At 36.6% G+C, this 26,881-nt stretch overlaps 1 protein-coding gene and 1 pseudogene across 10 annotated transcripts in view; one reads left to right on the forward strand and one right to left on the reverse strand.

The window, feature by feature from the left end:
- CDK12 (cyclin dependent kinase 12) overlaps window positions 1-26,881 on the reverse strand; it is a 70,768-nt gene that overhangs the window by 25,892 nt on the left and 17,995 nt on the right. For 8 of the 10 annotated variants that reach the window (XR_005655098.1, XR_005655097.1, XR_005655093.1 and 5 more), the window contains exons 7-13: window positions 21,926-21,982; window positions 21,446-21,547; window positions 16,176-16,253; window positions 15,070-15,186; window positions 14,339-14,470; window positions 12,661-12,872; window positions 11,252-11,704 (exon numbers count right to left, since the gene is read on the reverse strand). Coding sequence is in view for 2 of the 10 variants with exons in the window: in XM_039873624.1 (XP_039729558.1) it covers window positions 6,725-7,437; window positions 11,252-11,704; window positions 12,661-12,872; window positions 14,339-14,470; window positions 15,070-15,186; window positions 16,176-16,253; window positions 21,446-21,547; window positions 21,926-21,982 (1,864 nt within the window). In the remaining 8 variants the exon portion in view is untranslated. Of the gene's footprint in view, window positions 1-4,591; window positions 7,438-11,251; window positions 11,705-12,660; window positions 12,873-14,338; window positions 14,471-15,069; window positions 15,187-16,175; window positions 16,254-21,445; window positions 21,548-21,925; window positions 21,983-26,881 lie in introns of those variants that run through there. The other 2 variants (XM_039873624.1, XM_039873626.1) reach the window with 2 other exon arrangements.
- Window positions 14,580-14,698, forward strand: LOC120611330 (uncharacterized; annotated as a pseudogene).

Below are 26,881 nucleotides of genomic sequence, written 5' to 3' on the forward strand. Positions count from 1 at the left end.
AGCCTCAAGTGCTTAAGAATCAAGGTAATAAAAGCAAAGTGCATAGCACAATACCTGAAACAGCACTTTCCTGACAATGTTAGTTCCTGTTTTCTCTCTTCTTCCTAATACCTTAGGTTTCTCCTTTCTGGGCCCGTTTTTGCATTGGCTAAAGATGGCACTGAACTAGACAAACTAATGTCTTTTTGTAGCCCTAACATTCTGGTTAGTTTGCTCTTCTAGGTACTGCCTTCACTTGGATGTAAAACGAAGCGGAGAGGAATACCAGTTTCTAGGTTGACCGAAAATACATAAAACCATCTGCAGGAGAGTCTTAAAACTCCAAAAATACAAATAATTTTTTTAATATGATGCATCCATATCATTCTTTCCTTATTCCTGAATTACCCCCTTAAACTATGTAGATAGTAATGCTAAGCAAACTATCTCTATATAAATTATTTGCTTAACATAATCTAGCCACCCTAGTAGAAATGTCTTCATAACATTCCCCGGCCTAAGGATTCTAGCTCCAACCTCCAACCATAAAGGTAACATTACTGTAATCAAGGGAACTTACTAACAGTGGCGCTTTGAAGGAGCCTCTCTGAAATGAACTGGGAACGTTTAAAACATTATCCCCTAATTTTACTAACCCAACCATAATTTTTCCTTCCACTCCATATCTCTCTTTTCTTTAAAAGCAATTATACTCCGTTTTTTTCTACAGCTCAGGTACTAGACTGCTCTAGTTTACCCTTCTTTCCATATCCTTCTTATGTTGCTTCATTTCATGTAAGACCTCTGGTCTCCTAAGAAATTGCAAATACTGGTACAAGGTTAAACTCAAACAGTCCTAAATTTATAAAAAGGATCAGGCTCTCAAGCTTTCTCTTTGAATTCACCCCCTTTTCTCCAGGGCCAAAAGCATTCAAAATTGCATTAGTCTTGGTGGGGAGGATTGTCTGTCTATGAGCTGATCCTCACCCAAGGTATCTCTCATTGGGCAGTGTTGTAGTTCTGAGACACAGGAGGAAGGAGGATCTTCTCCTTGAGACAGCCCATCAGATAGACTCCTTAAAGATAAGACATCATCCTCCAAGACTCAGGCTTTGTTCTTCACTTAGCTATGACTGCTACATTGTAGCTTAACATCTCTCCTCTTAACATCTGCCTCTTTCAGGTATGGTTTGGCTTGGATAAAATCTCCTTCATTCCTTTAGAACTATCAACCCTAGCTGCAGTTTACAACCATGGTAGAACAAAACATCCAAAAATCCATCTATTTCCACGTCTTAGGGAACCTACGTCTCAGTTTACTTCGTGAGTATTTAGTCCAGAGAAGTATGCTGCCGCTGAGGGCTACATATTGAGAAAGCTTCACTTAACAACCACCCATCCAGAGAATATTAAAGACTAACTTCATATCAGCCTCTTTCTCTCAACCTTGGACAACTAATTTTTTGGGAAAGAGATATGAGACAATCCAGTGGCCAAAGCGTTTTTAGCACTCTAGTGATTAATCACCAGGGCATCAAGAAAGCCCTCATCTGCTTCCTTGTGGACAGCAGGGCCCTCTTTTCACCAAGATTTACTTCCCACAGACATCATCTGCAACTGGGCATAGAAATGTCATCAGCAAAAGCCAACAGTCTCAGGATATGAGGGAAGAGGATGAAGTGAAGGTTGAGCTCCCCTGTCTTTCCTAGACAGGTAAAAAATCTCTTGTACCCTACACAACATAAATTAAAAGCTCCTTTCACAGCCCTCAGCAATTAAAAAAAAATAATGGTTATTTTGCTTTCTCCTTCACCTCTCACACCATATATTAAGGATCTGGAATAGACATGTCTTCTGAATTGCCTCTTATTACCCTTCAAAACTGTGAAGCAGCAATAACTCTACTCAGCAGGGTTAGGTGATCAATACTTCTGGTAAGGCCCGAAGCATGTGAGTTGGGTAGTGAGTGGGAAGAGAGAAAAATAGTAAATGGAAAGAAATGAGTGGACAGGAGATGGAGAGACAGCTGGTTATGGTGAGGAGTGGTAGAGTACTACTAGTAATTCCTCCAGGTGTCATACTTTCCCCTAAGTCTGTCAATCCTGGCTTGCTGTAAACTCTCATTTGAGTATGCCCAAGGCTATGAGAAATGACACACCTGGACAGTAATATTAACTAAAATGTCCAGAAATGCTCACCTTGCCTCTTGGGATAACTAGAAGACTTAGCAGTTCCACCTCTCCCTTGGAATGGTTGAATATTTACTCACTTGAGGAACTCCCCACTTCCATTCCACCTACTCCTTCAGGTGACCAAATTGTAAACAGAGAAGTTACTCAATACCTAAAAAACAGTCAAGCTATAGAGCAATCTTTAATGACAATAAAAATCTCAGTTCAGCACCAAGAACATTAACTGTTAATTTCCTTGAGGCATTAACCTTACCATAGTTAAGAATGCCTGTCTGGGAAAAGATAGTGCCTAAGGAATGTACGTACTGAACAGTATGGCTTCTAGTTAGAAATAGGCATGGCTGTGATAGAGAAAAAAAGTCCAGGATAGTTAGTTCCTCTGCCTTTAGGTCCAAAATTGAAAAAGATAGCCATGGCTATGAAGTGGAAATAATATTCTCTAGTAGGGTGAAGTTCACACTCCTAGTCATGAACTTGCAATATATAAAGAATGAAAATGAATTCCTTTTCTCTGGAGGTTAACTAGGAACACTGGATTCCAGGAATTCGAACAATCTTGAGCTCTCCATTCTCCTTTTGGGTTAACACGTGATAGTCCACAGGCAATGGAACATACTTAAACTTTAGGGATTCAAAAACAAGCTGGCAACCCTCATCACACATTTGAGTGCTCAACTTCTAATTACCTTCTTCTGGTGCACCCTTTAACCTTGTATGATTGCTCACTCCATTCATAACTTCTTGATACCTATTTCCCCTCTTCCTATCTCCTGATGGGTTTTATCTGCTGCTTACTGCAGCACATACTTCAAGAAAAAAACATTACTTCTCAGGGTCCTAAACCATGAAAGGGGAAACAATTATCTCCTCAGGTGGAGGTAATAGGAATTTTAGCTTTATAAACAACTTTGACTCACTTCTTGGATTGGCAATGTGTCAGGAAACCTCAACAGAGCTAGGAACATGAATTCCCATGCTGACCCTACTCATGGGAACATAGGAACTGCTTGGGGGTGGGGTGGTAGTTCTGGTTTGAGACTATTCTTTGGTCTAAACAGCCTCTTACCAACTTCCCTTGAAGACAATTGAGCTCAGACCCACTTACCTCTCCTTTCGGGAGGAGTTGGGGTACATGAAGCTCAACTCATTTGATGGCCTGGGACCATCATCATTTAACTGTTTTCTACTTTCAAAAAATCACATCTTCTGGTTTTCCCCAACATTTTATTCTCTAGTTCCTACTCTAGTAGTTTGAAGCACCTCTTCAAACCCTGAGAAAAATTTTTTTGGTAGTTTATGAATCTACAGTAATTATGAGACAAAGAACCCCTAAAATATACCTAATTAAATCTGCTCAAAGTACAGATTAAGAAGTAAATGCAATGGAGCAAAAGTGGTATAGTAACAGGAAATATTTAATTTTCCAATCTCTACTTTCCATCTTTATAAACTGAAAGAAAAAAATTTAATATATTACAAAATATCTGTACATAGACAAGGTACACCCAATGAGGGGCAAAAACGAGAGAGAAAGGAATACAGTGTCAGGAACCTGTATCAGGAAGAATGAGATGGCAACTGACACTTTTCTGATGTACCATTCTCTCTCAAAACCTGCTGGTAACCATTTTAGTACTGTAACTATATATGCATATTATACATACACACACACACACACACACACACACACACACACACAAAGTGGGTGGGTGATGTCTATGGCGTAAGCTAACAGAAGTCCTACTTACAAATTTGTGCTAATTGCCCTGCCTTTAAACAAATAGATCTGATGTTATTTTCAAATCCTTATCACTCCTTTGGACAGTTGAGGAAAAAACTAAGGAAACTGAGTCAAACAAATTTGTTTTCAAAACCACAAAAATAATCATGGTCAAACTAGTTTTGCCTCTCACTCATGAATAGAATCAGATTTCTCATCTGTTCAAAAAAATGTATTTAATGGACTTAGTATCTTCCATGGTACAATAATTAAAACAAAAACCACTTTTGACTATAATTAATTGCATTTGTAACTTTTGAATAGTCTAGTTGAAATTCTGCCAAGCGTTTAATTCCATCACATTTATAGATAACAGAGCTAAAAAATTAGCAAATACCTTTTCTTCCTCCACACAGATTCCAGGATATTTGAGTTTCTTTCCTCTGCTTTTAGAAATAGTCAAAATTATCAAACTTTTTTTCATTTTAAAGATTAGACTCCAAAAATGGGGGTTAAGGGATGAGATGGGATCATAGATACACACACACACATACACACACACATAAACTCACCCCCTTCCCTAGTAGCAGGGATGGGTGAACGAAGACTTAAGTATATTATTTAGAATATTTGGCATAATTAAAAATAGGGGTGGGAAGGGGAAGGGAAAAACATTATTGATGACTGATGATAACCAAAATATAATTAAAATATATAGACTTTTATTCATATTGATGGGAGACCAATTTTTTTTCGCTGAATACTTTTGAAAGTATCCCAGGCTTAAGTTCTTTAATCAAAAACAGGAGAGTGGGGCCCAATGCCTCAAATTCAAATATTCTAAAATACAAAGGCCCATGTCTGAGGACTAGGAAGTCAACAGACAAAAGGTTTGATGAACTTTTATGTAATTTACCAATACCATGTAAGTGAGCCTAGAAAATTTAATTGGACACACTAGTATAAAAAGCCATCAATGCCAAAATGGCTAGAAGGTTCTTTCTAATCAATGTTTGGCCCTGAGGGCAAGGCCAGACCAAAACCCAGAGAATAAAGAAATACACACACCGGATATCTACCTATTTCAGCGACAAGGGAAAATAGACTTTATGTAAGTATCTGAAGAGGGTTCTTCTTTCATTCTTTAAAGTTTTTTATTAGTGCATCTTTCTCTTACAAGTAGTTTTCAAATTTTAATATAAGAACTTGGCATTGAAACATGAAACTTGAGTTCTGAAAACTATTCTCCAAGATGCTGAAGCATGTTTGCCTTTTCTTTGTAAAAAAGGGAGCTAACCTACGTTTCACAAATGTCTAAGTCTGTGCAGATAATTTATATGAATGTGTATATTTTTAAAACACATTATATGCTGGTACTCACATAGAAATGTAAACCAGAATGAGAAGCCTCCCAAATTATCCCACCCTGAAAGCACTTTCCTTTCCCATTTCAAGGCAAAATTCTTGCCATGAAATCTTAACTTAACCCCTTTTACCAAAACCAAAACCAAAATGAATCTCTCTGGAGGAAAAATCTCCTAAATAACTGGCAGGATATACATGCTGAGATGTGTATATGTCAATACTGTTTTTGTTTTCCCCATGGTCTGCTCTTTTAAAATTATTTTTTTAAAAAGATCTTAGGTATTGATATAGCTTCAGAAAAATATTTGCCCTAAACTAAGTTACATTTCCATGTATTTTCAGAATTTTCTCTTTGACAATATTACAATGCTCTGTTTCAAAGATTTTTTTTTGACATAAAAATATATGTGTAAACAGTATGCTAACTGCTCTTACTAGCCCTCTAGGTATGGAGGCATCATCTCTAACCCCAGCTCAGCAGCAATGTCCTAGGCTGTCTGCATTTATAAATCAACTTTACCATCAGAACATGGTTTAAAAAAAAAAAAAAAAACTTTAGAATTGAAGAGTTACAGAGAACAATATAGGAGTTTGAATTTCCTTTCCTTTATTTCAAAAAAGGTAAAGAATCATCCCAGGTTCTTGGGCATCTCAACAATTTTTTCCAAACAAATGCCTCGAAAAGAGAGAGATAAAAAGAAAAAAACTCTATGAAGATGTGGATAAAAAGGGAAAAGATGGGGTAAAAGTCTACCTACTTGCCCAAGAATGCCACTTTCTACAACCTGCTTCACGTGCAGGGAGAGGGGGCATATCTTCTGTCAAAGCAGAGCAAACTTTAAGGATGAGTAATTTATTTGGAAAAAAGGTATGTTAGGAGAATGTCAATGGGGGTGGGGGAGTTATTTTGAAAGCAAAATGTGAGATGGTGGAGAGGAAGAAAACATTTATTTAAATCAACCAGTCACTCTTTTCCCCTTATAGCAAAAGCCTAAGAGCAGCTCAAATTTCGTGAACACTATTTTCTTAAAAAAAAAATTTTTTTTCAAAAGAAACCATAAAAAAAAAAAACACAAAAATCCCAAAACTTAAAAAACCTAAAGAGAGCCTCTCCTGAGCCATCTCAAAATTGAAACTTCTCTTTTTCTTCTGCTCAATTAGTGCAGGCAATAAACTAATAAAACATTTACTTTTCAATTTAATGACCCTCTCTGTATTCTCTACTTGTATCTACTAGGCAGAGTTGAAGTAAATGTTCTGACTATAACCCATCCAGGGGAAACTGGTACCAACTTCATTATTTTATAAGTCGCCTGCTAGTAGCAAGTGAGCAAGGAATACAATGGACAGCTTTGAAGTAGCCAAATGCAGATGATTACCTCGCTCTGGCAAATGAATTCATTAAAGGTTGAGGACTGGATAGAAGATGGATAGGGAAGGAATCTTTCAGGACACTGAAGTCTCTGGGTTAGTAAGGAACTCCTCTCCCTCTTCCCCCTCTTGGCGGGACTCTTGTAGGCCCCCGATAGAGTTTTCCATAAGCAGAAGACTGAGCTGGGGCCCCCCAGTTAAGGCCTGCTCCTGAGCTGCTGGCCCCAGTGGTTCCTGGCCCCAGCTCCCCATAGTTTTGCAATTTGGTCTCTGTATGTGCCACAGAGTTGCTGCTTCCCTCAGCCTTCAGGAATGGTTGCCCGACCACTGAGTGTAATGCTAAGGGGACCCTGGCAAAACGGAGGTCCTGGTCCCCTGGAAACTGCACTGAACCTGTACCCTGGTAACTGCTGGACTCCCCAAGGTGGCTCACAGAGCCTGAGAAGGTCCTGTTCTTCACCAGGGTCTGGGCCAAGGATTCTGTCAAGGCTGGACCAGAGTTGCGTTCATCAGTGTCAGTGGCACTGAACCCTGTTTCAGGCCCATCAGTGTTTCCGTAAGTCCTGTTGGGATGGGGTCGGGTGGAGTATTCCATTGGTCTCAAGGCCTGGTGCTCATGTGGCAGGTGGCCAGGAGGCTCTGCTTCAGGCTGGGATAAAAGTTGCAGCAAGGCGGCTGTCACGGCTGGGTTCAACTCCTGGGGGGCGCTGGAAAGATCGCCTTCAACCAGAGGGGGTGGAGGTGGCGGCGGTGGAGGTCCGGGGGGCTCAGGGGGCCTCTTCTCTGGTGGAAGAATGTGAGGAGGACATGCTGTGGAAGGGTTACTTCTTTTAAACACCGTCTTAAAAATGACATGTGATTATAAACACACACACACATACACACATACACACATATACTGCCCAACATATATCAATACAAGTAACCAAATATATATAAAGAATAAAATCTTGGGATCAGGAAATTGCAATTTATAAATAAAATCAAGTGATTCAAAGCAAAACAGTTGTATTCTGGATCTAACAGCTGGTGTAAAAAGATCATATGTTTCAAGTAATTGTCCTGATTTTTATCTGAGATTTCCTCCATTTCCTTCCTTAAGGAACCGTTCTAATATGTGGGTTGTTGGCAGCCTCCCCGCCCCTTTTTGCTGTTGGATCAAAACATTAATGAAAATAAAGTAGAAAGAAGGAAGATGAGAGGGAACAACATACATGCTACGGTCACATTTCTAGGACACAATCTTGCTGTACAATAGGAGACCTTGCATGGATTTAGCTAACACATTTTACAGAACGTTTGATCATATAAGGTTAACACCTGAAATAGAACTTAAAGAATATACAGGAAAGATGAAATAAAGTAAAAACCTTTCATTACCATCATGTATAAATATACACTTGCTTCTCCAAACTTCAGTTCCCTCTCCACATAACCACATTCTGAAGAAAGGAATATTAACCACCATACTGTTATTCAGCTTCCTATGTTACAGTAATTATAAAGACTAAAGTAACCTATAATAATTTTCTACTGTTTTCCAACCTCTTCCATTTTTCCCATGCTATGAGGAAAATTACTATAGTGATGTCATGCAGAATAAGCTTTTGATAAATATCTGTTTATCTTGAAGACAGTGACAATGAGAACTGAGTATTCAGAAATGTATTGAACTAATACTAAATTCTGTCTTTCCAAAGATCTTTCTCTTTTTTGAACCACTCTCCAGACTCTTTTCCCCAACTGCTGACTAAATTTGCCTAAGAATGGTAATCACTGTCTGATAATAAACTCCTGCCAAGACAGGAGAGTAGACATGTAAAATGGCATTGAGTTTGAGAACAAATACAATGAAGTACAGTTAGAATAATGACTTTGGAGAGTTGGGAGTCACCCTGCTGAAGAAAAGGTTTAATGTTTTGAGATATCTTCCAAATGATCAAATTTTCTGTTCACTATGGAAGCATATTTTTAAATGTCCATATAGTCTTTAATATCTGAGCTAGTAATATAAAATCATTTTTTAGACATGCCAAAAATAATTTTTAGTTATAATTAGATATTTTGGTAGTATATTTACAATTATATTTTGCAAAGATAATCAATAAAGTAAGTATGCATTCCCTTAGCATGCATATGAAAACACTATAAAATTGCAAAGTTGTCCAGTGGAAGGATGAGGGCAGGTGCTATATGTAACATACAAGCAGGGTGACCAAGAGTCCCAATTTGCCTGGGGTTTGAGGGGCTTCCCAAATTGCCAACTTTATGTTTTAAACCAGGACTGTACAGGAACAAGTTGGTCACTCTATATTCAGTATTTAATAGTTTAAAAAACTATTAAAGAAAGATTAATAACACTTGTTAATGATAAGCAACTTGTCGACGGATTGGCTGGCTGACAAGGTGGTAGGGAAAAATGAATTTAATGACAAAAAAATTAGCTATGGAAAGCTTATAATCTGAAAGAGAGACATCCTGAAAAAGGAGAGCTAACTGAACTACAAACATCTATATATTTGGGAGTATTTTGATGTCAATTCTACATATCTCACTATACAAAAACATCCCAGTACCAGTTATTTTTAAAAGTATTTTTGGAGAAGGCATGAAATGGACCACCAGTTTTTTTGTTTTGTTTTTTAATATTGAGGGCAAGCAACTTTAAAATGCCCAAATGCAAAAGTAGGCAAAGCAAACTTATAGTCTTCCAGGTATACCGCTTTTTACATTTAAACTTTGCCTTTTATATAAATAGCCTATTTGTTGTTACAATAGAACTAATTCTTGAGTTCAAATCTTTCACATGTGTGAGAACATGAAAACTATTTCAAAGTAGCAAAAGCAGAAAGATTGTAAAAAACGATTAAAGTAAGGTTAATAACACTTTTTAAAGGAATTAAAGATCACATTAAAAAACTAATACTAAGATTTAAAGTGTAACAATATTGCCAATCCTTAACAGTCTGTCCTAATGGAGGGAGGTATTAATCAAATGTACAAATAACTTAAAAACTTCATTTGACTCAGTAGATATCAACCACAACCCTTTCCCAACAAGTATACAGTATTTAAACAGTAGCCAGTTAGATTTGCACCTTCTCTGGCTTATTTGGTGTGCCCTCTGGTGGAAGTGCTAATGAACAGTAAAATGACTGAATGAGGCAGCTGGGGAGAAATAAGAACGCAAGAGACATTGGATATACCAAATGGATAATCCAGGGGTGCCTGTAATAATTAGGAGTGGCATTTTTACTCTCTGAAATGTAAATCCAATAATTTCTGGCTATAGGCCAGGCCCTTAATTTTAGTTCAATTTCACCATTTGGCTGATAATTTGTTGGTTCAATTATTGAATTTGAATCACTTCAGGTACTTTGATTATAGATGAACTGTGTGTGTGTGTGGAAGGAGGGTATGAGAGATGAGACAAAGAAGCCTGCTTTAATTCTAGATTAGCCTTCTCTGTTATTTCATGTCCCAGAGTCTGTTAAAAACAGCTGGAATCAGATAACAGAATAGCAAAGTGAATTAAAAAACACATTAAAAAGAAACACATTGAGAAGTACACAAGTTCTAGTTCTGGCTCTGCCCATAATACAGTTCCAGCAGTGAGACCACAGGCAGGCTAATTTAAACTCCCTGGATTGCAGTTTCCCTATCTGTAAAGTAAAAGGGTTAATTTTATTTATGTCATCTCCAAGTTTTAAAAAGCTTTACATATGAGAAACAGCTTACATATTTGACCTTATGCCAGTGGAAATAAAGCATATACTTTTCTGCACCATCCCATATGAAATGTGAATGTAGGACCCTAAAGTTGAAAGTTAATGTAACTCATCAACCCGTACCTCTTCTCATTCCCCAATTCACGGGGTCTTCATGGACAGCAAAAATTTCCGAGGAGTTGAAAACACTTTTAGATAAGTAAATATTTGCAAACAGACTGTGAATCAGACTGTGCATGCTGTAGTCATGAGAGATGAAAGTATAACGTATTTCCTTTTTTCATATTTTTTTAAATATGATGCTCACTTCCTAATCTTAAATCCGTTCAATTGTCTCTTTCAGGAACACAGATTTTAAATCATTTTTATATGCTATTAGTTTTTGGAAAGGAAATATATGGTGTTATCTACTTGGAAATATTCTCAAATTATTTTTTAGATTAACAATGACATTTTATTAGGATTTTCTTGATTGTATTTTTCAGGCAAGACTCTGGTATCCAGGATCCACTACACTAGAGTACAATTGACTATTTGTACAATCTGATGATGGTTTGTTTGGAAGGCAGATTTTTCAAGTGCGAATACTAGTTTGCCACCGTACACACAAGTCGGATCACTAGCTACGGTTGTGGTTTCCATGGGTTAAAACATAGGGGCTTTACTTACCTACCTCCTAAGAAATGGAAAAACAACGTATGAAAGTTGCTTTGAGAAGCTCTGAGACTTAAAGAAGCTGGACAAACAATACATCACTTGGTGGTATGTTCTCCTGTAGACTAGGTTACAGAAAAACTGAAACTGAGGACACTGATGTGAAAAATAAAATGTTAAAGAGATTTTTAAGAGGATCAACAGCACCTGAGCTCAATGAGATTCATGACCGGTCTGTTTACCTGCTGCCTCCTCCTGTGGCATTGTGGGAGTTCTTCGGGGCCCCTGTGGCCCACTGTTCTTGTCACTGTTGTTTTCTTCCAGGCTGCCTGCTGGCTCCTGGGTTTTCATCAGCTGACTCAAGAGAACTGCCAACATATTCTGCATGTCAGCCGGTGTGCTTGAAGCTTCAGGGGTCGTCTGTTCTGCTGAAGGCTGGACCACTGGAGCAGGGGGTGCCTCCTTCAAAGACTCCTCTGGGCCCAAAGGCTCTGAGTCCTGCTGCTGGGAACTGGCTTCTGTTAGGGCACTGATGGATTGGTTCAGGGCCTCCAGCTGCTGCTGTATCTCAGGGTTAGAGTGGATATTAAGCAGCTGCACCATTTGAGGGATGCTCAGGTCGGTTTGGCTCTGCAGCAGGTTCAGTAACACTGCCAATTCACTTTGATTCAATTGCTGTGTGATGTCACCGAGGCCTGTGGTGGGAGAGTGAAGCCAATATAAGAAGGTTGAGGCAGGGCAAGGACCTTTGCCTTTTCCAACTGGCAATATCAACTTATAATATCCAGTGAACGGTTTCATTTTGAATGTCTCATTTTTCATGCATCAAACTATCATAGAAGTTTGTTATTCTTTATATTATCACTTAAAAACACAGGTACTGACTAATCAGGTAAAAGTAATTTCATTTTACCTTTATTTTTCAAGGTCAGTGATTTTCAACACTTACTATACATCAGAATTGCTAAGAGAGATTTTGAAATTCAGATTCCTCAAGCCCCATTTCTAGAAATCTGGCCATTGTTCAGGAGTGTTTATTTTTAAAATTTCCTAGGTGATTCCAATGTGCAGCAAGCACTGAAAACCACTGTTGTAGCTGGACAGGGAAGGGAAAGTGAGTAAATAACTGTAGTTCAGAAAATTGGTGGTACCACAGGAAGAGAACTACTTTGTTACAATAGTTCATTATTATACAGTTTTGGATATATTTAAACTGGATAACAGTCTACGGAACTAACTACATTCAGCAACTATAATTTAACATGATTGGATTCTAAGAAGGACTTACCGAAGCTAACATATACAGGGCTCAAAATTATGTGTTAGAGAGCTATGGGTGAACTAACCTGAAATTAAATTTGGCTTACCTAATTCACTGATTTATCCCACACATCTAACTGAGGTATAGTGTTCCTTATTTCAGGAAAGGAAAATAATCTATTGTAGACTCTCTAGACGACATGTATAAAACTTTTGTTTTCTCTTTTTCCCTATAATGAGAACACCAACTTCTTTATTAATTCTTCGGTGGCTAAAAACTAAGACTGAAAAAGAGAGACAGAGAGAGACAGAGACACACCCTTATGCTTGACCTTCAAAACCTGCCAAAATGTGCTTAATAAAAGCACAAAGAATTCATCCCAGCACTGACCTATTGCCTCCCCAGCCCCAGGCTCCACCTTTCCAGGAGCAGGCTGAGGTGGTGCTGGGCTGCTGTTCTTCACAGGCTCAGCACTTGTCCCTGAGGTAGTTTCTTTTCGAGAGGCTTTGGATGGAGGTGGCTCTTCTACCACAACACCACTTTGTCGCTGCCTTCGCCGTTTCTTACTCCATAATTCATGACAATCCTGCCAGTGGGGGAGGCTGAAAAAAGACAAAGCAAAGGGGAAACGTGTGTGGGAATGTGGTAGTGAGTGAATAGAGGAATGAGATTAAAATATGAAGGCGCAGAGCAGTGAGGAATGAAAAGGAAAAGGAAAACATAAAATTAACTAGAGAAATTAGTAAATAAATAATAGCAGTATAAAAGGAATCATGGCATACAATAGTCAGGAAATAAAAGTCCAAAAGCTCAGAAGATTTCTACAGTAAGAGATGAGGATTTTGCTAAAACCAGAGACACACCTGCTATATAAATGACCATATTCCAACCAAATAGTTAAAACTTATAACTCTTCTTGCTTGGTATAACAAGAATAAAGGAGAATTTTATTGGTCAAGTTTCAGTTGGGAATAATTATCACAGAGATGACTAGCTTGTTGATATCTACACAAAGTCCGGGCAGAGCAGTGATTTAAGTCTTGGAATAACATAAGTACATTATGATTAAATCGCTTCTGTGTAAAATCAATTATGTTATTTAGTCTGTGAAGACCAAAAAACTGGTTCTTTCTTCTTTCTGCCCACTAAATTTCTGTGACTAGGTATTTTCATTTGTAGGGTTTATTAGAATATTTTAATATATCTAATATATTTCCAGACTTCTCCATAATAATATAAATAGTTCTAGCAGGTCAAATCTTACTACGATAAAAATTACCGTAGCCAAAAAAATCTCTCTGTATAAAGAGTTTCCAAATTTCAGTAAAAAAACTTATATATTTCGAACCATATTGGACGTATCAAAATTCTAGCAGTAAATTTCTTTGGAACAATCAAATTTGTAGTTACTACTGACTCATGTACTACTATCTTATCCATTTCTTTATGATACACAGTTTTTCTTACAGAAACACCCCCAAACTCTGACATGATAGCTAAAATGCTGTCAGTGATAAATTCAAACATAAAGGACTTTTTATTTGTCAGAATGTAAGATGTGAGTGTAAAGCCTCTGAAGAGCCTACATAATACGAGAAATTCATAAGATTCTGATAAAAAAAAGACACTGAAAGGCCATATTTTCTACATTAAAATTCAGGACATACAACCTGACAGTGAAGCAAACTATTTAAAATTAGGACTGTTCTTGAAAGTGTGGGATATACATGGTCACCATAGACATAGGGAATTCAAGCAGATGGAATAGTTAAGAGCAAAAACTAAAAGGAATACCTTCAAAGAGGTTCTACAGAGCAATATACTGGGGATCTAAGGACAGAAGAAGATAGCTTAATCAAACTAGAACAAATATCCTATTTAAATCTATTCCTTGTTTTAAAAAAACCTAATGCAATAAAACCTCTTATCAACCATACTACTACTCGAGGATGACCTCTCCATTTGGGACTTGGCCACTGCAGTTCTTTTAAAAAGCTACTACTTTGAATTTCTTATCTCCTAGGCCTAGGGGGAAGTTTAGGGTCACTAGGTGGCCACCAGCACTTACTCTGGAGGATCCATTTTGCTGAGGTCGACATCTTTAAGGAAGTCACTCTGTAGGGTCTGCTCAGCTGTACAGCGTTTGCTAGGATCTAGTGTCAGCATGTGGTCCAGTAAATCAAGAGCTGCTGAAGGAATGCTGTGGAAAGGAAGAAAAAACAAGTTCACAATGACCCCACAGTTCTTAAACCTGTAACCTTGTGTCAAAGGTCTCTGAATTTCCAGCTCCACGTAAAACTGTAGAAAGGGTCTACAGCCATGCCACCTTGAATATGTCCGATCTCGTCTAATCTCGGAAGCTAAACAGGGTTGGGCCTGGTTAGTACTTGGATGGGAGACCACCTAGGAATATCAGGTGCTGTAGGCATTAAAAAGGGGGCTGGAAGCTGGCTAAACAATCACATAGATTTGCCTCTACACAGCATTTAAGTGCTACGATACAGGAAGAACACATAAAGCAAGCAGTTAAATTCTCTTTTTGTCTTGAGAAGATCAAAAGCATTATGAGAAAATTTATATTGTTCAAAATAAAAATGGTTTTCCATCATCTAAAGCCTTCAAAAGAGAAAATTCCAAAAAGGCTATGACAAAACTCATACACTATTGGAAAATAAAATGTTTTCCTATGATGTATTGTCATAATAAACTGGGACAACACTAACTCCCTAGGCCAGGAAAAAGTCAAGTCCAAACACTAGCCAACCACAGAAAATACATGTATACTTTTTCCAAACTCACAAAGAGAATTCTTCTCGTAGACGCCTTCTATATTGCTTCTTCGGTTTCATGGTATTAAAGTAGGGCAGCTTGATAACATCAGGCCACACAGCTGGACAAGGGCTACCACAGAGTCGACTGAAAATAAAGCAAAAATCAAGAAACAGTGAGTCAGCATCACAAATTCTGGAGATTCTAGAAGCAGAAATGATTACCTCCTGAGGTCTGGGGAATCTTAGCTTATTAAATAAGAGGGCATACAGAAAGGTAAAACCTGACCTCACTCCTTTAAGGACAGAAGGAATAGGATAGAAAGAACTAGTTATAAGATAATGAAGAGAAAATACTGGCAAAACAGTCCAAAATGATCTATATATTTGGTTTTGTTAAATACATTTTTAATCCTCCTCAGAGGTTTTCATTACCAATTTTGTTTTGTTCAGTTAGTGTTAATTTTGAAGGGCTGAGCTGGTCTTATAATGTCCCTATAGGAAAAAACTGGAAGAAGAGAGCCTAAGACTTAAACTTTGATGGAAAATTGAGTTTACTATATAACAAATAATGAGTTACATACCATCTTTTAAAAAGTCTACATTAGCCTGCTGTATCCTTTCCTTTAATCTTTTTGGAAAAAGAAATTCAAATTCCATCCCAAAACCAGGCTTTCCTTATATCCTCTATTAGAGGTTCTATTTTATAACCATGTTTTTATGCTGTATCACTTACTCAACTCTGAGCTCTTTGAAGGCAGGGACCTATCTTATTTATCTCTGCATCCCAAAGTTTAACAGAGAAAGGAATTTGTTACAAACAGGTTCAATAACTGTTTGCTAAATAAATTGGATCTTAATCTAACCTAAGAATGAAATAGCTATCCTGAAAATGGCATGCTATTATATGAAAAACTAATAAAAAATACATGAAGTAAGACTTCAAAAGTAAGTGGAACACAACTTCTTTACAGATATAGCCCATGACAAAATATATAGTAAACCTGATTGTGTGAAGAGAAACTTACTTGGACATAAGGAGCATAAAATCATTTAGTAGAATGACTGGAAAGTGTTAAATTAGAGGATGAGATTACCTATCACACCTGGGCACTCAGAGTACATGCAGAGCTGTACCTGATCAGTTCTAGCTGAGCCAGTTCCAGATTGGCTTGAAAAATAGGCTTCTTTGTGAACAGTTCCCCAAGGATGCAGCTAGAAAGAGTAAAATTGAGAGGTCAGAAGAGAAATCTCTGGCGCCTATTTAAACTGTGTCTCAATAAACTTCTATATCAGACTGCATTGAATATATACAATGTTGTAAATTAGCCCAAAACTGCAGTGTCTGAGTTTCATAAAAAAAATTTCTTGCAGTTAAAATAATATAAAGGTTTAAAATTTGCCAGTATATCAAACTTTGCCACCTCTAAAGGACAGTCTATATATAAGCAGAGAAAGCGAGTCAAAATTCCTTTTCTATCAAGTCCATTGTAAATTAAGGAATTAACTAAAGATTTAAAATCCCACACTTCAATTTTGCAAGGACACTCAGCAGTTCCTATAGAGAATATTAGCTTTTTTCATTTATCTGCTCTGTAGAATGTGTACTATACTACAGCCTTCCGGGCACTGTATTTTAAAGAAAAGTTTATTATCATCAGTCAAGATCAGTTTCAATAGGACTTTAAGAAACATTATGCTTAAACATCTTTATCCTTTTGAAAAGGCTATTCAGAACTATATTGACATATTTACATAGTCTCCAAATTTCTCTCCACAAATTACTTATTAATTGCAAAAGCATCAGCCCTAAGAAGAGATGAAATATTGCCATTTGTGATAACATGGATGGACCTTGAGATAATCATGCTCAGTGAAATAAGCAATACAGAAAAAGTTGAAAACCACATGATATCACTTATATGTGGGATATAAACCTAAAAGCAACAAACAAATAGGACAAACAGAAACTCATGGACATGGACAATAGCCTAGTGGTTACCAGAGGGTGGAGGGTAGGAGAGAAGAGATGGGGTAAAAGCAGTCAAATATGTGGTGACAGAAATCTAACTATGGGCAGTGAACACAGAATGCAATATATATATGTCTTACTGTTAAATTATGCACTTGAAACTTACTGGATTTCGTTAACCAATGTCACCATAATAAAAAATAAAATAAAATAAAACAGCAAAAAAGGAAAACTAGTAACTATTTAGTAAGAGAAAAAAGATGACACCTGTGACCAAAATTAACATCACCAATAAGGAGCATATAGGGTTCACTGAAGTACAAAGGTGTTATCTTGAAAAGAACACTTATGGAGTATTCCAGCCAAAAATTCATAACCTGAACCTATTTATTAACTGGTCTGTATTCTTCAAAAATGCAAATGTCATGAAAGACAAAGAAAGGTTAAGGAACTGTTCCAGATTAAAGAATGGCAACTAAATGTAATACATGATACTGGATTAGATCCTCTAGCAGGTGAGGTATTGTTTCTAAGACATTATTATGTACATAAAATGAGAATATGGAATATAAGCTAAAGTATTCTATTGAATAAAGGTAGTATACCAATATTTAAGTTCCCGAATTTGATAATTGTACCATGATTACTTAAGAAAATGCCTTTGTTCTTAGGAAATGTATATTAAATATTAAAAAGAAAAGGACCATGATATACAGAACTACTTTCAAATAGTTCTGGAAAAAACATGGTATATTTATAAACATATATTTTTATTCTATGTATATATTGTATGTTGTGTGATATATACACACAAATACACATACATGAATATAAAAGTAAATGTGGCAAGATGTTAAAAATCAGTGAATCTAACATGAATGAATCTCAAAATAATTATGCTGAATAAAAGATGTAGAAGAAAAAAAGAGCATATACTATGATTCCATTTATATAAAAGTCTAGAAATGGAAATCAATCAATAGTTATAGAAAGTGGAACAATGGCTGCCGGGGAATGGGGTGGTATGCACAGGAGAAAGAAATTACAAAGGAGCACATGGAAACTTTTGGAGGTGATATTATCTTGGTTGTGGTGATGGTTTCACTGATGTATACAATATGTACACTTTAAATATGTATAGTTTATTAAACACCTAAAAGGTTAAAAAAAATTAGTGAATCTGGATAAAAGCTATACTGAAGTTCTTTGTACTGTTCTAGTAACTTTTCTGACATTTGAATTTATTTCAAAATAAACTTAAAAATAAGTGAAAAAAACTACACAAATACTTCATGTTTTTGTATGTGTGAAATATTTCATTTTTTAAAAAGTGGAGAAAGAAAAAAACTGACAAAGAATCTCTTCTCTGGCCTGCGCTCTGAAATGAGATTTATTCACAAATACAAAACCAATGTTTATAGTTTTATTTTAAAAGTACTTAGCTTGACTAAATTTGAGAAAGCAAAATAAACCTAGCTCTTAAAGTTATTAGCACCTTTCCGTTAACATTTCTTAACGTCAAATGACAAATTCTTACTTCCAACATTCTCTCAAACCTTACCCAGAGATAAAAAAGTAAAAATAAAATTTCACTGTTTCCAATATTAACTGCCAAATCAAATTCCAAATAACAATGTTGTCACAAATGGTAAAATAAGAGAAAAACACAAACAAACAAACAAACAAATCCAGCTTGGTTTTCAGACTCTAGGTATAATTTGTTGTACTGGTCTTTTAGTTTCTCCTCTGATTTTCAAACTGAACCACTCCAGCAATTCTCTGAAAAGAAGATTCTACAAAAATATCTTCAGAGAGACTACCAAAGATCACCAAAGATCACCAAAGTAGTAAGCTCACATCAAAAGTCAAATAAAATCTCAATTCAATTAGTCATTGGGCTTTAAAGGAAGTCTAATTTTCTATAATTTTAATTTCCTAATTAATTTGTTTTTCCTAATTTCAGTCTTTTGGTGAAGACATAGTTATGTAATCAACACTTTGTTATTGCACTAAGGTGGTAGGTTACAGAGACTTAAATAACAGTACCAACAGAGCTATGAACTTTCCCTATGCATCTTAATAGGGCATTAACTTTAGAGTCTAGTTGCGACAATTTAAATACTAATACTGTTATAGCAAATAGTTCAGAACACAAACACACCCAACTTCACTCAATAAAATTTAACTAAAGCTTCATTTGACTTGGGTAGGCTACCACAGAAATTGTGCTCTCTTTCTCTGTCACCTTTTTCATTTTTGAAATAAAACCTCTGCAGTGTTCCTTTTAAAGAATGACATTAACAGGTCCTTCTCAGTACCTTTATTCTGTCTCTTTCTTCTCTTACACTATCCCTCTCAATCTCTGCCTCTGAGAAGAGACCACACTCTGGAGTGTTACTCATTTTCTAATAAACTTTACTTTAGACTCTTTAAAAAAAAATGACATTAATAGAGAGAAAGAATGGAGAAAGTGATATGCTCTACTGGACAGTATATATCAGAATCCTAAAGTATGAGAGTCAAGGACAGCGTATGTATGCATAAATCATATAGCATAAGAAACAATTAACAAACATGGCCCATTTAAATTGTCTACGCCCCTAACAAACAAACTGTAAATATCATTTTCCATTAAAAAAACTAAGACTCCTTAGAGAAATGGCTGATACCAGGTCTGGGGCAGGAACTGAACAAGACAAGCCTGGAACCAGAAAACAAGGAAAATGATCAAAGACTACTATGGTTATACCAAAAGGACTCAAGAATTAACCTTAATAAACTCCAGGGGCCAAAAACTGGACAGTCCGAACAGAAATCAAGATGAAAACTATAACGGATTAAAACATATCAAATATGTTTAATTCTATGAGTTCGTAATAAAACTAAAATACAAACCCCCCAAACCCTCTCTTTGGTCATCATTGGAGGATGCTAGGAAACCACCTCATTACCTTGAAAACTGGTAAATAAAATGAAAAAATTAAACCTTTATCCCTATCTTTTCCATATTATTTGTACTAAGGGGCAGTCAAAAATATAAGTGATCTTTACTCCAGGAAGGAATGATATAATTAGAATATCACCATTACAAAACAACCACAAATAAATAGATGTGGATCATTAACCCATTTCCCGTTTATTAAAAAAAAAAAAGTGCAGCTCGCTGCCAGTGTAAATTTAATTTTACATAAACACGCTCTTTGAGGCTGAAGCAAATCTGACTGGTTTTCAGTGAAAATAAAATATAAAAACTGTTCTTGGAGTTATTTCTGAACAGAACTTGTCTCTAATCCTAATGTAGTAGAAATGTATACGCAAATCAGATTCATCAAATGACTCTTCGGCTAACAACTGTTCGAGAATGATGTTAACATCACGCATAGGAATGCCACATTTTCTAGGATTTGACATTTTTGGCAATTGAGAATTACTATATTTTGTAAATGGAAATACCACTACTAAAAACAGAATGCTATAAATAGAATAATGTTATTTGTTTCCAAAGACTACCGATATACTAGAGCTATGTGAAAATAATAAAAGCGAGGTATTTCGTGGCAAACTTCGAGGTTAAAGTTAAGATTGTAATCCACGAGTTATATTGGGGTAAACTCTGCAGTTGTAACACTAACATTTCAAAAAGAGACAACTATATATCATGTAAAGTAGTGTGTGTGTGTATGTGTAAATCTCCCCTAACAGGGATAAATATTTCATCAGGCATTGTTTAGAATTGCTGTATAAGGTGATAATAAAAAGCAGACTAATTTGTAGTGAATTATTCTATTGTTTTTAAATCCTTTATAGATAATGTATCTAGTTATTAAACTCTGGGCAGAGACTCCCACTGCCTTCCACACCCAACTTTGATGTACCATTAGACTATATAATCTCTCAGATGTACTCGAAACCACATGTAAAGTGGTTTCAGGGTCAGTGGATGATTGGGAATCAAACCCGAATTTACCTACAATTTACAGGAAACAAAAAGGATAGAGAATCATGCTAAAACACTACAACCACCACCACCACCACCACCATAAGGATGCAATCAGCAAAATCCAAACTGAAAAGATCTACAGGAAAAATGACCTAGTTTCTTCTAAGGAAATTGTAAGGAGGGTGGGGGAACCCAAGAGAGATGGAGAGAGAATCTACAGTTAAAAGACTTGAGATAATCAACTGTAATCTATGGACCTTATTTGAATATATTTAGATCCCAATTCAAACTAGATTAAAAAAAGAGTTGATGAAATTTTTTTTAAAAAGTGTCTCATATTAAAAAATGTTCAACAGATTTATTTAACACCTGTCTAAAAGTTTATTCCTATCCTTTTGAGCTTTAAAAAAAGCTGCAAAAGCCAATGTACCGAGAAAACAAGGTACAAGTTCAGTATGTGAGTTACAAACAAAAGAAAAGTGCAGGAAGCCTTACCCACAGCTCCAAACATCTATGGCTGGTGTGTAACGCTCCTCTCCCAGAAGAAGTTCTGGAGGTCGGTACCATAGAGTAATGACTTTGTTGGTATAAGGGCGACTGAAATGTAAAAAACCACCAAGACATAAATTTACAATGGCTTCTGATGCAAAATACTTGTACATTTAAATGCAAATAGAAATAGCTACTGATTGAAGATGAGATTATCAAAACAGCTCCATAGCAACCTAAGAGTTCAAAAGTAAACTAGACACAAGTAGGAAATGAATAAATAATTTCCATCAATTTGGGTCGATTTATTTTAGTCCAAGGCTGATTCAACAATTTAGATAGAATTTACTCTCTACAATCTAGGTGGTAACACATTTAGAAAATTAGGGACTTTGACAGTTATTGCAACTTGCAGGATACTACAATACCCAAGAATAAAGAGGATTCTTTCCTATTTCCCACATGTAACTTTGATGAATGCCTTACCTCTCTTCAGAGTTATAGAGCCGCGCAAGTCCAAAATCTGCGAGTTTGATTTGCCCACTGTAAAATAAAAAACAATTATTTTCATAAATAATAGCAGCAACCTCTAAATTATACCTAAAAAGACAAGCACTAATTTAGAAGTTAAAAGAATTACAAAAATTAATTTTAATCCCTATTCTCTTAGTTCTACTCTTAATGGTCACTCTCCCAGATTGTGGCTCTTTTGACTACTCCAGTTTATAAAGCCTTATGCTTTGTTTGTTTGTTTTTGAACAACCACTGTATTTTTGGATTTAACTCAGCTAAATATTTTATTTCTTGGCAAACAACAGTTGCTAGAACCTGCCAGAATAAATATTTATTGTTTGGTGAAAAAAAGGGCTGTTATAGATTAAGAGAGATTTAAGAGGCCTAACAATAAATCCAATTCATAATCCTTGGCTGATTCTGGTTTGAACTAGGTACATGAAAGACATTTTTCACATAATAGTAAAATGCTAATTGTATATATATTATTAATTACATTAGTGTCTCAATTGTTGTTTATTAGAAAAACTTGACATTTTCCTAATAAAAAGTAAACAATTCTGTGGCTTTAACCGATTTCTTTCAAACAAGGAAAACAGCTTTGATCTGAGCAAACAATTTTTATGATAAGTGAGACTCCTTCTACAAGCCTACTGCCATCACTTCCTATACCACTATACCATGATATACAACTATGGCCTTAGAGCAGTGGTCTCTAACCTTTTTGGCATCAGGACCAGTACTCCTATGAGAATCTAATACCTGATGACCTGAGGTGGAACTAAGGCCACCTGCTAGCACCGGCAAGTGGGCTGCAAATACAGATGAAGCTATGCTCTCTCACCCACCTCCTTCTGCTCACCTCTTGCTGTGCAGCCTGGTTCCTAACAGGCCACAGGCTACGGACCAGTACTGGTCGGTGGCTTAGGGGTTGGAGACCTCTGCCTTAGAGGGGTTCTCAAACTTTAATATCACCTGGAAATCACCTGGAAAGCTTGTTAAATGTTTCCTGGGCCCCATTCCCAGAGATGCTTATTCAGTAGGTCACAGCCCACAAATTCCAATTTCTAACAAGCCCAGAGGTGATGCCAATGCTGCTGGTCTGAGAATCACACTTTGAGAACCACTCCCTTAAAAGGATCACACCCACGTTTCACTTTGCTAAGTGTTCTGTCTTGACAATAATGTCAAGTAATATTTTAATAAACTGCAACACAGAATGTTGGGAAACTATTTAAAAACCATTTATTAACTATTCTGGATTAATCATATTTATCTAAATTGTTATGTAGCCTACTTATTTACATTTACAACTTGTGTTATCTCTTGGGAAATGCAAAGCCAGGTGCATGATAACTCAAATCAAGCAGAAAAATGAGATAGAAAAAAAGGAGACTATGCTAGGAGGTGCTCCTCAAAATATTAGCAATAAGAATAGTAAAACAAGGTACCTACTACAGGCACACCTCATTTTATTGCACTTTGCTTTATTGCACTTTCATCAGCATGGGGGCAAGAACCTCCACCAACAAAAAAAATTTAGAACTCACCAAAGGCTTAGATGATGGTTAGCATTTTTTAGCAATAAAATATTTTTTAATTAAGGTATGTACTTTTTTTTCTTAGACATAATGCTACTGCATTGAATACACTACAGTACAGTGTAAACATTGCTTTTATATGCACTGGGGAACCAAAAAATTGGTGTGACTCATTTTATTGCGATATTTGCTTTATTTTTGGTGATCTGGAACCAAACTCACAATCTCTCTGAGGTATGCCTGTAACAACGAAACTTTACATTAAATCAACCCTTATTATTCCTAGTAAAGATTATAAGCATCTTACTTACTTGCCCCAAACATCATTACATTTTAAAGTTCAATTTATAAGCAAATTCTGAGAGAAACAAAAAGTAAAGGAATAGCTGATTTGAGCCCTATCTTGAGACAAAAAGGGTTCCTCAAATTTCTTGGCATCCTTACTCTGAGAGGGGATCCAAGATTCAAGGTATATAGTAGGACTAAAAGTTAAAATGGCAATACATATATAGTTAGAGAAAATTAGGCTATACCTAAACATCACCAGCAGCTATCATATTTCCTAATCCATCCCCTCTCCTTCTCACTCTCAGTGAATGACCTTTATTGAAAACAGAAGTCATTAGGTGAGAACTTAACATTACCTATAAACTTTTTACACCTATAGTCTTCCTTCTTTTCCTTCAATTGCAAAACAAGTGGATCAATCTCTTGTTCAAGGATAATCAACACCTACACTTGTGGCTACTACCATCTGTGGCCTTGATCCCATCTCTAGAACCTTGCTACTTTAAATTATCTGGTTATTCCCTGAATCTTCAATGTCTCCCTCTCTACTGATTTTCTTTTCCCTTAGCATTTAAAAACGCTCAAACCGGGGTGGCTCCTTAGTGTAGTGATGAGCACGTCTACTTTACACGCAGAAAGTCCTAGGTTTGCACCCCTGGTGGAGCCACGGACCATACCCCAGGTGTGTCAGGTCCCCTGGGTGCTCCAGGCCCTAGGGGCGTGCTGCAAGTGTGTGGGAGGAGACGCCCTGCCTTCAGAGATCCAGTTCTTAAGGGGAGATGGCAACATCCGTAGGTCAGGGATGGGAGTGTGTGTGGGGGAGGGACTAAAGAGCGGAAAAAAAACTGCTCAAACCTCTGCATCCTTAAATAAAATATAAAAATCAAAAAATTAAAGACACATCTATCTTCACCTTCCTATTAATTGAGCTACCCACCCACTTACACTGTCACCACTGACTTTTACATTTTCATATTCTCTTCTTAGGTGTTATAATCTGTCTGTGGTATCTGACATCTATGATCCCTCCTTCTTAAACTGGCCTATTTTGTATTCATGATATTTCCTTATTTTCTTCCTCTTTCTCTGACCATTCCCTTAGGTTCCATCTTCTGACACCTTTTCTATGCTTGATAACTCCTGAATCTATACTGCTAGTTTGGAATTCCCATGTGACCATATGCCTATTAGGTATCACTGCCCTAGGTATGCAACAGACATATCCAAAAGGGATTTATTTACTCTTCACTCCACCCATTTTGCTCTTCTTTCTGTAATCTCCATATTGACCATTTTGCCACCCATCTAGTGAGTTTCTCATCAGAAATCTGTGAGATATCTTAAAATATTTTCATTCATTCCCAACCAAAGTTTACTGATCTACCAAGTCCATCCTGTCTATCTTTACTAGTAATGCCTTAGCTAGTTCAAGAACTAATTATCATGGTGTTCTTAATAGGTCTCTCTGCCTCCAGTGTATATCCCACTTAGTGACTTTTCTGAAACTACACTAACTGTGTCTCCTCTATCTAAAACGACTTGGTCTCATTTATACTTGTATATTTAAGATATAATGAACATCATAGAGCCTAGCCCTACCTCCCTCTCTCATCAACTGCTTTCTCTTCCTTGTCCAGTTGAGTTCTCCTTATCATTCTCTCCAGGTCATCTCACCTATAAGTCGCTGTGTAGACAGAACTAAATGGGCACGAGCAGAGGCTGGATGGATCAGACTAGACCATGAGACTCCTGCATCCTGCTTAGCTTCCTGAATATGGAAGTCAGAGACACGGAGGGGCTTGGCCCACCAGAAAGGACACCGATCAGGACTGCAGTTATTCCCTGGCCTGAGACATCCCCCAGGGAAGAACAAAAGGACCAAAAGAAAATATATTAATACTACAGTCCAAGAAGCTGCAAGCTGACAAACATCATCAAATTCTTTAAGCATTATTATTATGGATGTAGATTAACTGAGCCCAGCTTTAATGAGAATTGTGGGATCACAGAGATAGCAACAGAAAGAATAATCTCTTAACACCATGTTTTGTCTCATAAAGATATTTAAATACAAATATATATTTTATGTATGTTTTAAACTTGTAATAATGCATTAATAGTTTAATTTAAAAACAAAGGATTAACTGAGCCAACATCCTTCAATGACTGCCATCTACAGATAAAACTTAAGTTCCTCAATGACATATGCAAGATCTGGCTTCACCAGTGCACTTCTTGCCCTAGCAATACTGTTTACAGTTTTCCAGACATGTTCTTTTCACATTTATGTGCTTTTGTCCATGCAATTTCTTTTGCTTAGAAACTTAACCCTCTGTTGTCGGTCTTTCTGATAAACTCCTTTTAATTCCTGGGAGCATCTTCCCAGGTGCTCCCAAATTCAAGGAAAAATTGGGTTTAATAAATGTTTACTGAACTGAACAATTTGTTTCGATCCCCTACCTAACTCTGAGCTCTCCAGTGACCAACTATCCCATATGACACTTTTAGTGTTAAAACCAGGACAGTCCTAGGCAACCCTGGATGGTTGGTCATCCTACTCCACAAAGACAGAAAATATGTCATAATCATTCCATATCCCTATCTAAATAATGTTTGTCAAATATAATTGAACAGAAATGTTTAAAACAATGGGTGAATCAAAGATGGCTGTAAAATTTCCTAAAGAACCAAACACTGGCCTGATTCAGTGGTACCAGACTTACTTTTTATTCAATAGATAGGGCTATTAACAAAGACTAGAGTGCATAACACATATAATATCACCAATGCAGTTTAGGCAAATAGCCAAAGAAGAAAGTAGATGATAAAAACTTCTGAAGAATTAACACTGCTCATCAAAGAATTCATGTCTGTCTACACTATTAAAACCTATGAGTAAGTGCTGGGCAAAAAAGTCAATCAACAACTACAGCTGTTTAGTCTGAATTCTGATAACTGAGAGTCTCGAGAGCAGCTAAAAGAACAGGCATGTTTCTCCTCACTAAACAAGGGAGAATTTCACTAAGATCTCAATATCTGTTTGAATTTGCCTAGGACCACATATTATTTACTAACTATGGCTAAAATCTCTGAGTAGGAT

Source organism: Pteropus medius, unplaced genomic scaffold (assembly GCF_902729225.1).
Source record: "Pteropus medius unplaced genomic scaffold, Ma_sr-lr_union100, whole genome shotgun sequence".
NCBI lineage: Eukaryota > Metazoa > Chordata > Mammalia > Chiroptera > Pteropodidae > Pteropus > Pteropus medius.